General features: G+C 41.3%; 1 protein-coding gene across 1 annotated transcript in view; it reads left to right on the top strand.

Moving 5' to 3' along the window:
• The window catches only part of LOC124605224 (uridine diphosphate glucose pyrophosphatase NUDT14-like), a 99,891-nt gene extending 89,580 nt beyond the window's left edge, over positions 1-10,311 (top strand). Inside the window, exon 6 of the mRNA XM_047136774.1 lies at positions 9,674-10,311. Coding sequence (XP_046992730.1) covers positions 9,674-9,846 — 173 coding nt within the window. The 3' untranslated portion in view covers positions 9,847-10,311. The remainder of the gene's footprint in view (positions 1-9,673) is intronic.
• The last annotated feature ends 2,580 nt before the right edge of the window (positions 10,312-12,891 follow it).

Genomic DNA, 12,891 nt, shown 5'->3' with positions numbered 1-12,891 from the left:
GGTGCTCTTCAGTCACCTATCACCTCCCTCATGACCTCTGTCTGGCCACAAAAGAGTACTCCTGTAGTGAGTCAGTACCACTAGGACCGGAAGGTTTTGACTATCTCATGTCTTGCTGTGAAATGAGGCTTATCCTACCCACTATTCTCCCCACCCCTTCCATGGTGGTATTCTGCTAGGCACTGAACCAAAGCAATATTCTTGTCTGTTGACACTCTACCCTTGCTCCCAATCCATATTCAAGATCTGTCTCATACATCCTCCCACTACCACCTACTCCACTCCTGTCACAGTCATCCCCTATCCCATCAAAGGCAGAGCTATCTGGCAGCCATGTGATCTACAAACTAATCTACACCCACTGTGCTGTTTTCTACATGGGCATGAAAACTAACAAGCTGTCAGTTCACAAGAGTGGCCACCACCAAACTGTGGCCAAGAGACAGCTGGACCACACAGTTGTTGAACATGTTGCCCAACACGATGTGCTCCACTTCAGTGCCCGTGTCACAGCTTGTGCCATTTGGATCCTTGGATCCTTCCTTCTGACTCCAGCTTTTCTGAATTGTGCAGGTGGGAACCCTTCCTACAACATATTCTTCCCTACAACTTATCCGTCACTTGTGTAATCCCTCTGGCCTCAATCTTCACTAGTCCCTGTCGCCCACCCCCTGATCTGCTAACTTCAGTGCTACATGCACCTTCTAGTCCACCAACACATCTACCAGTCTTTTCTCCTTCTCTACATCTCTCCTCTCTCCATCCCCCTCCCCCTCCCGCTCCCCCCAGCACAGCCTTCCGACTCTGCACCTAGCAACCCTGTCCTGTCCGAACCATGTCCCTGCTTGCTCCCACAGCAGTACAATATCTTCCCCTACTTCTGTCATGCTATTCCTCCCCCACCTCACTCCATGTCACCTCTGTACCCTCAGCACCCATTGTGTCTATCTGCGAACCACTGCTTCCTCTATGTGGTGAGTAGCAGGCTATCCTTTTTATAGAATGAATTTTCTCATTATGTGAGAGTATTGAAGGGTACTCTGTTTTAATTGTTAAAAACCACTCACAAGCCAAGATCACACAAAATACTTTTCATTCAAGACAACCAGTTTCAACAGCCTTAACTGTCATTTTTTTAGCAAAACATGTTCATTTTACGTTGATCTCATGCGTAAGATGCCAAGTGGATAAAACTCAGCACATTATAAATGTTTGTCACCACTAAAATATTTAAAAATACAGTATCTTGGCCAAAAGGCCATGTCCATATACATATTGGTTACAATACTTTTTACATGATGCAAATACGGTGCACAACAGCACATCTGTTTACATATGCTGGACACAGCTTTTGTAAACAGATGTGCTATTGTGTACCATATTTGCATCGTATAAGAAGCATCTGTAAGCAATATGTTTATGTGTATATAGACTTGGCATCCCCCCCCCCCCCCCCCCCCCTATGAACCATGGACCTTGCCGCTGGTGGAGAGGCTTGCATGCCTCAGCAATACAGATAGCCGTACCGTAGGTGCAGCCACAACGGAGAGGTATCTGTTGAGATGCCAGACAAACGTGTGGTTCCTGAAGAGGGGCAGCAGCCTTTTCAGTAGTTGCAGGGGCAACAGTCTGGATGATTGACTGATCTGGCCTTGTAACACTAACCAAAACGGCCTTGCTGTTCTGGTACTGCGAAAGGCTGAAAGCAAGGGGAAACTACGGCCGTAATTTTTCCCAAGGGCATGCAGCTTTACTGTATGATTAAATGATGATGGCGTCCTCTTGGGTAAAATATTCCGGAGGTAAAATAGTCTCCCATTCAGATCTCCAGGCAGGCACTACTCAGGAAGACGACGTTATCAGGAGAAAGAAAACTGGCGTCCTACGGATCGGAGCGTGGAATGCCAGATTCCTTAATCGGGCAGGTAGGTTAGAAAATTTAAAAAGGGAAATGGATAGGTTAAAGTTAGATATAGTGGGAATTAGTGAAGTTTGGTGGCAGGAGGAACAAGACTTTTGGTCAGGTGAATACAAGGTTATAAATACAAAATCAAATAGGGGTAATGCAGGAGTAGGTTTAATAATGAATAAAAAAATAGGAATGCAGGTAAGCTACTACAAACAGCATAGTGAACGCATTATTGTGGCCAAGTTAGACACGAAGCCCATGCCTACTACAGTAGTACAAGTTTATATGCCAACTAGCTCTGCGGATGACAAAGAAATTGATGAAATGTATGATGTGATAAAAGAAATTATTCAGGTAGTGAAGGGAGACGAAAATTTAATAGTCATGGGTGACTGGAATTTGATAGTAGGAAAAGGGAGAGAAGGAAACGTAGTAGGTGAATATGGATTGGGGCTAAGAAATGAAAGAGGAAGACGCCTGGTAGAGTTTTGCACAGAGCATAACTTAATCATAGCTAACACTTGGTTCAAGAATCGTGAAAGAAGGTTGTATACATGGAAGAACCCTAGAGATACTAGAAGGTTTCAGATAGATTATATAATGGTAAGACAGAGATTTAGGAACCAGGTTTTAAATTGTAAGATATTTCCAGGGGCAGATGTGGACTCCGACCACACTCTGTTGGTTATGAACTGTAGATTAAAACTGAAGAAACTGCAGAAAGTGGGAATTTAAGGAGATGGGACCTGGATAAACTGAAAGAACCAGAGGCTGACAGAGTTTCAGGGAGAGCATAAGGGAACAATTGACAGGAGTGGGGGAAACAAAACACAGTAGAAGAAGAATGGGTAGCTTTGAGGGATGAAATAGTGAAAGCAGCAGAGGGTCAAGTAGATAAAAAGATGAGGGCTAGTAGAAATCCTTGGGTAACAGAAGACATAATGAATTTAATTTATGAAAGGAGAAAATACAAAAATGCTGTAAATGAAGCAGGCAAAAAGGAATACAAACATCTCAAAAATGAGATCAACAGGAAGTGCAAAATGGCTAAGCAGGGATGGCTAGAGGACAAATGTAAGGATGTAGAGGCTTATCTCACTAGGGGTAAGATAGATACTGCCTACAGGAAAATTAAAGAGACCTTTGGAGAAAAGAGAACCACTTGTATGAATATCAAGAGCTCAGATGGAAACCCAGTTCTAAGCAAAGAAGGGAAAGCAGAAAGGTGGAAGAAGTATATAGAGGGTCTGTACAAGGGCGATGTACTTGAGGACAATATTATGGAAATGGAAGAGGATGTAGATGAAGATGAAATGGGAGATATGATACTGCGTGAAGAGTTTGACAGAGCACTGAAAGACCTGAGTCGAAACAAGGCCCTGGGACTAGACAACAATCCATTAGAACTACTGACAGCCTTGGGAGAACCAGTCCTGACAAAACTCTACCATCTGGTGAGCAAGATGTATGAGACAGACGAAATTCCCTCAGACTTCAAGAAGAAGATAATAGTTCCAATCCCAAAGAAAGCAGGTGTTGACAGATGTGAAAATTACCGAACTATCAGTTTAATAAGTCACAGCTGCAAAATACACTCCTGGAAATTGAAATAAGAACACCGTGAATTCATTGTCCCAGGAAGGGGAAACTTTATTGACACATTCCTGGGGTCAGATACATCACATGATCACACTGACAGAACCACAGGCACATAGACACAGGCAACAGAGCATGCACAATGTCGGCACTAGTACAGTATGTATCCACCTTTCGCAACAATGCAGGCTGCTATTCTCCCATGGAGACGATCGTAGAGATGCTGGATGTAGTCCTGTGGAATGGCTTGCCATGCCATTTCCACCTGGCGCCTCAGTTGGACCAGCGTTCGTGCTGGACGTGCAGACCGCGTGAGACGACGCTTCATCCAGTCCCAAACATGCTCAATGGGGGACAGATCTGGAGATCTTGCTGGCCAGGGTAGTTGACTTACACCTTCTAGAGCACGTTGGGTGGCACGGGATACATGCGGACGTGCATTGTCCTGTTGGAACAGCAAGTTCCCTTGCCGGTCTAGGAATGGTAGAACGATGGGTTCGATGACGGTTTGGATGTACCGTGCACTATTCAGTGTCCCCTCGACGATCACCAGTGGTGTACGGCCAGTGTAGGAGATCGCTCCCCACACCATGATGCCGGGTGTTGGCCCTGTGTGCCTCGGTCGTATGCAGTCCTGATTGTGGCGCTCACCTGCACGGCGCCAAACACGCATACGACCATCATTGGCACCAAGGCAGAAGCGACTCTCATCGCTGAAGACGACACGTCTCCATTCGTCCCTCCATTCACGCCTGTCGCGACACCACTGGAGGCGGGCTGCACGATGTTGGGGTGTGAGCGGAAGACGGCCTAACGGTGTGCGGGACCGTAGCCCAGCTTCATGGAGACGGTTGCGAATGGTCCTCGCCGATACTCCAGGAGCAACAGTGTCCCTAATTTGCTGGGAAGTGGCGGTGCGGTCCCCTACGGCACTGCGAAGGATCCTACGGTCTTGGCGTGCATCTGTGCGTCGCTGCGGTCCGGTCCCAGGTCGACGGGCACGTGCACCTTCCGCCGACCACTGGCGACAACATCGATGTACTGTGGAGACCTCACGCCCCACGTGTTGAGCAATTCGGCGGTACGTCCACCCGGCCTCCCGCATGCCCACTATACACCCTCGCTCAAAGTCCGTCAACTGCACATACGGTTCACGTCCACGCTGTCGCGGCATGCTACCAGTGTTAAAGACTGCGATGGAGCTCCGTATGCCACGGCAAACTGGCTGACACTGACGGCGGCAGTGCACAAATGCTGCGCAGCTAGCGCCATTCGACGGCCAACACCGCGGTTCCTGGTGTGTCCGCTGTGCCGTGCGTGTGATCATTGCTTGTACAGCCCTCTCGCAGTGTCCGGAGCAAGTATGGTGGGTCTCACACACCGGTGTCAATGTGTTCTTTTTTCCATTTCCGGGAGTGTACTAACGTGAATTCTTTACAGACAAATGGAAAAACTGGTAGAAGCTGACCTCGGGGAAGATCAGTTTGGATTCCATAGAAATGTTGGAACACGTGAGGCAATACTGACCCTACGACTTTTCTTAGAAAATAGATTAAGGAAAGGCAAACCTACATTTCTAGCATTTGTAGACTTAGAGAAATCTTTTGACAATGTTGACTGGAATACTCTTTTTCAAATTCTGAAGGTGGCAGGGGTAAAATACAGGGAGTGAAAGGCTATTTACAATTTGTACTGAAACCAGATGGCAGTTATAAGAGTCGAGGGACATGAAAGGGAAGCAGTGGTTGGGAAGGGAGTGAGACAGAGTAACTGATGATGGTCGAAGTAGAGAGGATATAAAATGTAGACTGACAATGGCAAGGAAAGCATTTCTGAAGAAGAGAAATTTGTTAACATCGAGTATAGATTTAAGTGTCAGGAAGTCGTTTCTGAAAATATTTGTATGGAGTGTAGCCGTGTATGGAAGTAAAACATGGACGATAAATAGCTTGGACAAGAAGAGAATAGAAGCTTTCGAAATGTGGTGCTACAGAAGAATGCTGAAGATTAAATGGGTATATCACATAGCTAATGAGGAGGTATTGAATAGAATTGGAGAGAAGAGAAGTTTGTGGCACAACTTGACTAGAAGAAGGGATCGGTTGGTAGGACATGTTCTGAGGCATCAAGGGATCACCAATTTAGTATTGGAGGGCAGTGTGGAGGGTAAAAATCATAGAGGGAGACCAAAAGATGAATACACTAAGCAGATTCAGAAGGATGTAGGCTGCAGTAGGTACTGGGAGATGAAGAAGCTTGCACAGGATAGAGTAGCATGGAGAGAGCTGCTTCAAACCAGCCTCAGGACTGAAGACCACAACAACAACAGACTTGGCATTTTGGCCAAGTTTCTGTGTGTTTTTCAACATTTTAGCAATGACAGACATTAATAATGTGCTGAGTTTTATCCACTTGACTTCTTGTGGACAAGGTCAGCATAAAATGAACATGTTTTAACTGACCTGAAGATGATGGCTAAAACTGTTGAAATCGGTTGTCTTAAATGAAAAAAAAAATTTGGCTTTTGAATGGTTTTTAACCTTTTTATAGAGACATACTCAATGAAATCAGTAAGTCTATTACATTTTAATTATTGTCCCAAATACTAAGCGGAAATGTTTCAATGAAAATACCTAGAAAACTCTTGAGGAATTTGTCAAAATATGTGTTACTTGAGATACAGTGATCAAAAGTCCATTCTATCTGTTTCAACTTATTACTAAGCATGAACAAATCTTTTCGCTGCAGTTTCTTCTTGTGTGTAAGTTTTTAATATGTGAAATGTTCCTGCCAGTATACAGCAGTTCAGCAGACAATGCAAAATGACCTCAGATACCTAAATCTATACACATCTGAAAATAGGGCATTCAAAACTAGTTAAAAGATTATTGATACAGTTGGTCTTTGGCATTTTCTCTTGTTGATTCAAAGAAATTCAATTTGAAACCATACTTTTTCTTTTCTACATCAGTGAGCCTTGAAGCATAACTACACTAGTGTGCAAAATTTAAGGAGAAAAGTAACTTTCGCATGCAGTGTCACTGCCAAGTAATGTAACTCGATGGCACTTGAACCATACATTGAAAGAACTGCTACATATAGTATAGAAGTAATTGAAGAAAATACACAATGAGATGAACAGAAATGATACTTTTATTCAAAGACAGAAATTTCATTGAAGTTGCCACAATTTATGATGGTCCCATGGCCTTCCCAGACAGCTTGATATGCATCATAAGAAGATGTGTGGTCACCGTGGACAACAATGCATGCTCTGCTACAAGCTCTGATGCTGGCAACAAGATTGGTAGGAGTTCTGTTGTAGGGCATTTCATTCCTCCAACGGAATGGTTGACAACTGGTGAATGGTCATTGGTGCATGTGGACATGCTGCAATACATCTCCCCAACATATCCCACATGTGCTCGATGGGATTTAAGTTGGGGAAGTGGCTAGGCCAGTCCATTTGCCAAATAGCCTCTCTTTCCAAGAGCTCCTCCACCTGCACTGTTTGATGCAGTCACACATCATCATCCATAAAAATGAAGTCGGGCTGAATGCATCCTTGAAAAGACGCTAATGTGGAAAGAGTGAAGTGAATAGTGTTGACCAGTGAGTGCAACATGCTTGACAATGTTTGTGGCTGCATTTTGTGATCCCAACTCCTGCCATATTAGGGTACATCCAGAATCGCTACTCAGACAATCTGCTGTCTTTTGAAAAGAGCACATGCTCTCGCTCCACATTGGTCGAGTCTCACTGTTCTTGGCTCCATCACAAATGGTGTTGCCAAGGTGCCGGTGTCCACAGAACACAACATACTGGTCATCAGGCAGAGAGGTTTCCCCCATGTAGTCACTGTGCTACTGTGGAATTTGAGACTGTGTGCTTGTTAAATGTGATTGCAATTGCACCAGCTGTTTGGGTGGTTCCCCTTCTTGCCTGTTGCACGATGAAGTAGTCATCTGCTGTTGTAGTTGACCGTGGTTGACCACCCCCTCTCCTTTGGGCGGTGGTGGCTATATTTCGGTCTGCTCCCCACGCACTTGAAACAGTGGTTTTTGAAATACCAATCCCCTGGGCTACATTCATCCTCTTTCCAGTTTCCTGATGTCTTCACCATTTGAGATGATTCATATGTTGTCTCCTAGCCATGTGGTAATGAAGGAGACACTACAGTGCACCTTAACCTCTTGCTGATTGACACATACACTGTCTCTTCCCTCTTTCTTCAACTGCATTGTTTTGTGGAGCCAACCATTTTTCGCACTGTAGTCTCACTGACATGCCATTGATTTCCAGCTTTCTATGCACTCCAGGGAGACCTCTGGCAGCGTCTCTCTACACTTTCTTTCATTTCCACCAAGTAGTTAATATGTTATGGTACTTCATCTTGTCCTTAAGTTTTACAAAGCAGTGTACTTTCACTTGTGATATCAGTGTTAAAATCAGTTGGTATTAGATTTTTTATTCTGATATTCATTGAGACTTAGATAGAAAGAGTTCTGTGATTGTGTATCAAAATTGCTAAAACATTTATGTCCAGTTAATTCTACACCATAGCTCTCAAATACACATTCTTCATTTAAAAAGTTAAAATTATTTTTTGTTTCATAATTTGTATCACTGTGGAGAAGTACACGTGAACTTCCTTGTGATATGTTTCTTCTGCAAAAGCTGCTTGCTATCTTGAAACTTTCAATTTTGCTCAAAATTTTAGTAGTGTCCATAGTAAACCAGTGCTCATTTTGACAAATAACTCTAATATTTGCACATACTGACAGAATAATTTCCATTTCATCAACTTTGGAGTCTTTTTCTGTTTGTAGCATCAGTATTTAAGCTGTTTACATTCAAATGTATAATACAGGGTGTTACAAAAAGGTACGGCCAAACTTTCAGGAAACATTCCTCACACACAAATAAAGAAAAGATGTTATGTGGACATGTGTCCGGAATTGCTTAATTTCGATGTTAGAGCTCATTTTAGTTTCGTCCACCTACACTCAATGGAACACATTACCATGATTTCATATGGGATACTGTATCTGTGCTGCTAGAACATGTGCCTTTACAAGTACGACACAACATGTGGTTCATGCACGATGGAGCTCCTGCACATTTCAGTCGAAGTGTTCGTACGCTTCTCAACAACAGATTCAGTGACCGATGGATTGGTAGAGGCGGACCAATTCCATGGCCTCCATGCTCTCCTGACCTCAACCCTCTTGACTTTCATTTATGGGAGCATTTGAAAGCTCTTGTCTACGCAACCCCGGTACCAAATGTAGAGACTCTTCGTGCTCGTATTGTGGATGGCTGTGATACAATATGCCATTCTCCAGGGCTGCATCAGCGCATCAGGGATTCCGTGCGACGGAGGGTGGATGCATGTATCCTCGCTAATGGAGGACATTTTGAACATTTCCTGTAACAAAGTGTTTGAAGTCACGCTGGTACATTCTGTTGCTGTGTGTTTCCATTCCATGATTAATGTGATTTGAAGAGAAGTAATAAAATGAGCTCTAACATGGAAAGTAAGCGTTTCCGGACGCATGTCCACATAACATATTTTCTTTCTTTGTGTGTGAGGAATGTTTCCTGAAAGTTTGACCGTACATTTTTGTGACACCCTGTATATGTCCTGCCTTCTACTTATGCACTTAAGCATATTTTTTCCATGCCTTTTTCATTGCCACACATTTTATCACTCTGTCAATATTTATGAACATATAGATTAGGGTAGTTGGTTGTTTAGTACAATCCTGTGAGTGGATATTAGGCACAGATGTCCCCTGTTAAATATACTGAGAAGCTGCCCATAGCTAAAATCCATTAGTGTAAGTCTGGAAGGAGTTGGTGAGGAATGACAAATCCTTGAGACAGTTAACAGAAAAGAATAAGATAAGAAAACTGACCTACTTTTTTTAGTTTAATGATGCAAGGGAGTTATAAATTGTGGGGGAGTTAGATAAAATAAGTGAGAGAAGTCAAAGAAAGAGAGCTGCAAAGCTGATACAGAACTTTGCTGATTATTTTATTAATTATTATGATATGTCTGTACTTAGCCATGTTATTTTTTACAGTAGTATTCTGTTTGTTTTATGTGCAAAAATTTTGTGAAGCTGTAAATAGTACTGTATTTATCATGATACAATTTTAATATAGGTGGTGGAATTATAGAAGAAGGTGAATTCATTGAAGTTATTGAAATGACGGTGGATGAAGTAAAGCAGTATTTGGCCAGTGGAGATGTCAGAAGTCCTGGTGGTTTTATGTTTGCATTAACATGGTATCTTCATAACCGCTTGCCTGCATCACATAAAAAAGATGCAGTGTAACATTTATCAATGAGATTTTTTTTTTACCTTGAGTGAATAATAGGTCGAATATAACCTTTCAAATGCCGTGAAATGAATAAAAGTCCTGATTTGTACAAGTATTGGATTTGAGTTTTTTATGACAGTGCCATATTTCTGCTGAAAAATGTGAAAGGCAAACTGTGCCTGGTTATAAATCTATTAAACAGATAAAATAGTTAATTACTGATAGCAGAATGCAACATTGTTCCACATTAGATGCAGTCTTCATTTCTGTAGTTTTCTATAAGGAAGCAAGTAAACAGTAAACTCATTAAACTACTGAGAAATTCATTGTTTTGGCAAAAGTGGCATGAAAGAGATTATACTAAACATTTTGTTTTCAGGACCTACATTGTAGAAAAAGAAATCTGGAAAAAACTGCTGATTAGCCACTGTATTTGTGAAAACTTCTAATTAAATAAAATCATTCCTTTTTTACTTTGTCCTTTCATTTGTTTTGTGTCATCACTGCTAAAGCTATTATATTACTTGCATTTAAACAATATTTTTGTCTCATAATAATTAGTAATGATCACAGCATATTTCAAAATAGTAAAATGGTATTTGCGATATAGGGTATACTGCCCATACTTCATTACTCGAGTGTTCATTGCAAGCAGAAAAAAACTGTCTATAGTGCTTCTGCTGTTCATTCTTTGTCTTTCATTTCCTTAATATTCCTTTAAGTATAATTATTTGAAAGCTCTAAGTAGAAACCATTATGTTCAATTTTTTAAGTAAATTTTGTACTGTCTGATTACTATTATTGTATTTTCATTATGGCACATGCAGTTCCTGCAGTAGTTTATGAATGAAATAAAATCTTTTTTTTTATAAGATATAGAAAATTAATCTTAGTGTAAGTGCTTTGTACACAGTCACTGTAATGCTTTTTTCATTACCGAATCTTTTGCCCTGCTTAAATGTTAATGTGTAGTATGATAAGAGACCTTCAGATATAGTAGAAGGCATTCACAGAACATGTTCACACACCTGCACGTGCGTGCCCTCCCCCCCCCCCCCCCCCCCCCCACACACACACACACACACACACACACACATGTAATAACAGATCAGTGTTGTATTTAAAGAAATTTGACCTAAGTGAAGAAGAAATTTTACAGCAGGAACATAACATGAAAATGCAGTTCCCAACAAAAGAGTTTATTTTTGCAGGCTTGGGCTGTACACTATGGACATACAGTGTGATATAAGACAAATAAAATCAATACAGAGTTTGATTACCCTGAGCAGTAACAAGTGATCGTATTAATGATTGTGTAGTGAACTTTGAAGTAAATAATACTATTTTTGATGCAAACTGGCTCTCACAGTCACGGAGATCAGGGAACAGTACTGCAACCAATGACACGCCTCCCTTAGTCACCCTAACCATACTTCATGGCTTTTTTGTCGAGAGGTGAAGCTAATTACTCCGATGAAACCATAGCCCTTGTAAAAAAGAATCTTCTAAAACATAAAAAACTAAGTGAAATTTAGATTGTGGAACTAATTGGTTCGCTTAAGGTCATTTTAAAATACAATTATTTCACGTTCAATAGGAAAATGTATGTGCAACCAGATGGTTTAGCAATGGGTAGCCCCCTCGCCGGTATTTTGGCAGATGTTTTTATCAACGCCCTGGAAATAACGTTCTTCAATTCAAGTTCAGAATTGCGCCACAAAATCCGCTATTATGCACATTATGTTGATGACATTATCATTGCTTTTGACTGTACTGATCATGAGTTAGAGCTTCTCTTCAATACTTTCAATGGTTTACATGAAAAGATTTCCTTCACAAAAGAACTTCAGAATGAAAAAGGTGAACTTAACTTCCTTGATTTAACAATTTCTATACAGAATAGTTCCTTCAATTTCAATATCTTCCGTAAGGAAACGTACTCAGATAATGTCATCCCTGCTGGCTCAACTCATCCAAAAGCTCATAAACTGGCATTTTTACATTCTGCCATTCACCGTATGGTAACTACTCCTTTATCACCTGCCGATCAACAAAAAGAATTGAATGTCATCAAAGCGATTGCGGCTAATAATGGGTACAATCAAAATATGATTGATTACTTGTTCAGTAAGAAAACTTCCCAAAACTGTTCGACTTTGAGCAACAACCTCCCCACTGATACCAAAGAAGCTAAAAAATGTATTTCCATTCCTTTCTTGGGTAATATATATCGTATAGGTTAAAACGTCTTCTAACAAAAAAATATAACTGTAACGTCTCCTTCTCTACAGATAACAGTTTAAAAAGAAATCTTGTACATTCAGTAAAGATTGCCAGCGATTGGTTTTCCAATTCAGGTGTTTACAAACTAACCTGTAATAACTGTCCTTCATATTATATTGGTCAAACAGGCAGAGCTGTGAAAACAAGATATAAAGAACACCTATTAGGTGAAAAAGGAGCGAATATACACAGCTCTACTTTTGCTGAACACCTCTTGATAGCCAGTCATACGCCTAAACAGTTAGAAGACACTGTTATCCTACACAGAGAAGTCAAAGGGCGTAGATTAGATCTGTGGGAAGAGTTACAAATTTTTAAACATCTAGAGCTCAAGGACGGTAATATACTGAACGACCAGTTGAACCTTGCTTGTAGACAATTTTTCGAAGGCTTTAAACCTGTACTGTTTATGGCATAACATTAATGCTGGTAACCTTAGTGGTCTATTTTCTCAGGAAGCTATGATGCACCGTCAATGCTTTAAGCTCACTACCCTTTATGTAATGTGGTTTTCTCTCGATGTATGGCTGCCACTACATCGGCCCTTATGTGATTTTGTCTGGCTCTAAAACGTTGGTTCCCTGCGAATGTGTATTAACTGGATTGTGTACCAGGGTTCGTAATTCTGTCTTAAGAGCGATTATTGTCAATTTTAAAGTTCTGACATATGTATCGTTTGTGGGCTTCACTAATATAGTGATGTAATTTTTATATTTTGGCTGTATATGCCACTGTGCGTAACTCTCTCGGCATAAGTGCCACCTACCTTTTTGATG

Source organism: Schistocerca americana, chromosome 3 (assembly GCF_021461395.2).
Source record: "Schistocerca americana isolate TAMUIC-IGC-003095 chromosome 3, iqSchAmer2.1, whole genome shotgun sequence".
NCBI lineage: Eukaryota > Metazoa > Arthropoda > Insecta > Orthoptera > Acrididae > Schistocerca > Schistocerca americana.
Note: the sequence above shows the minus strand (reverse complement) of the source record. Positions and strands in the feature narration are given on the sequence as shown.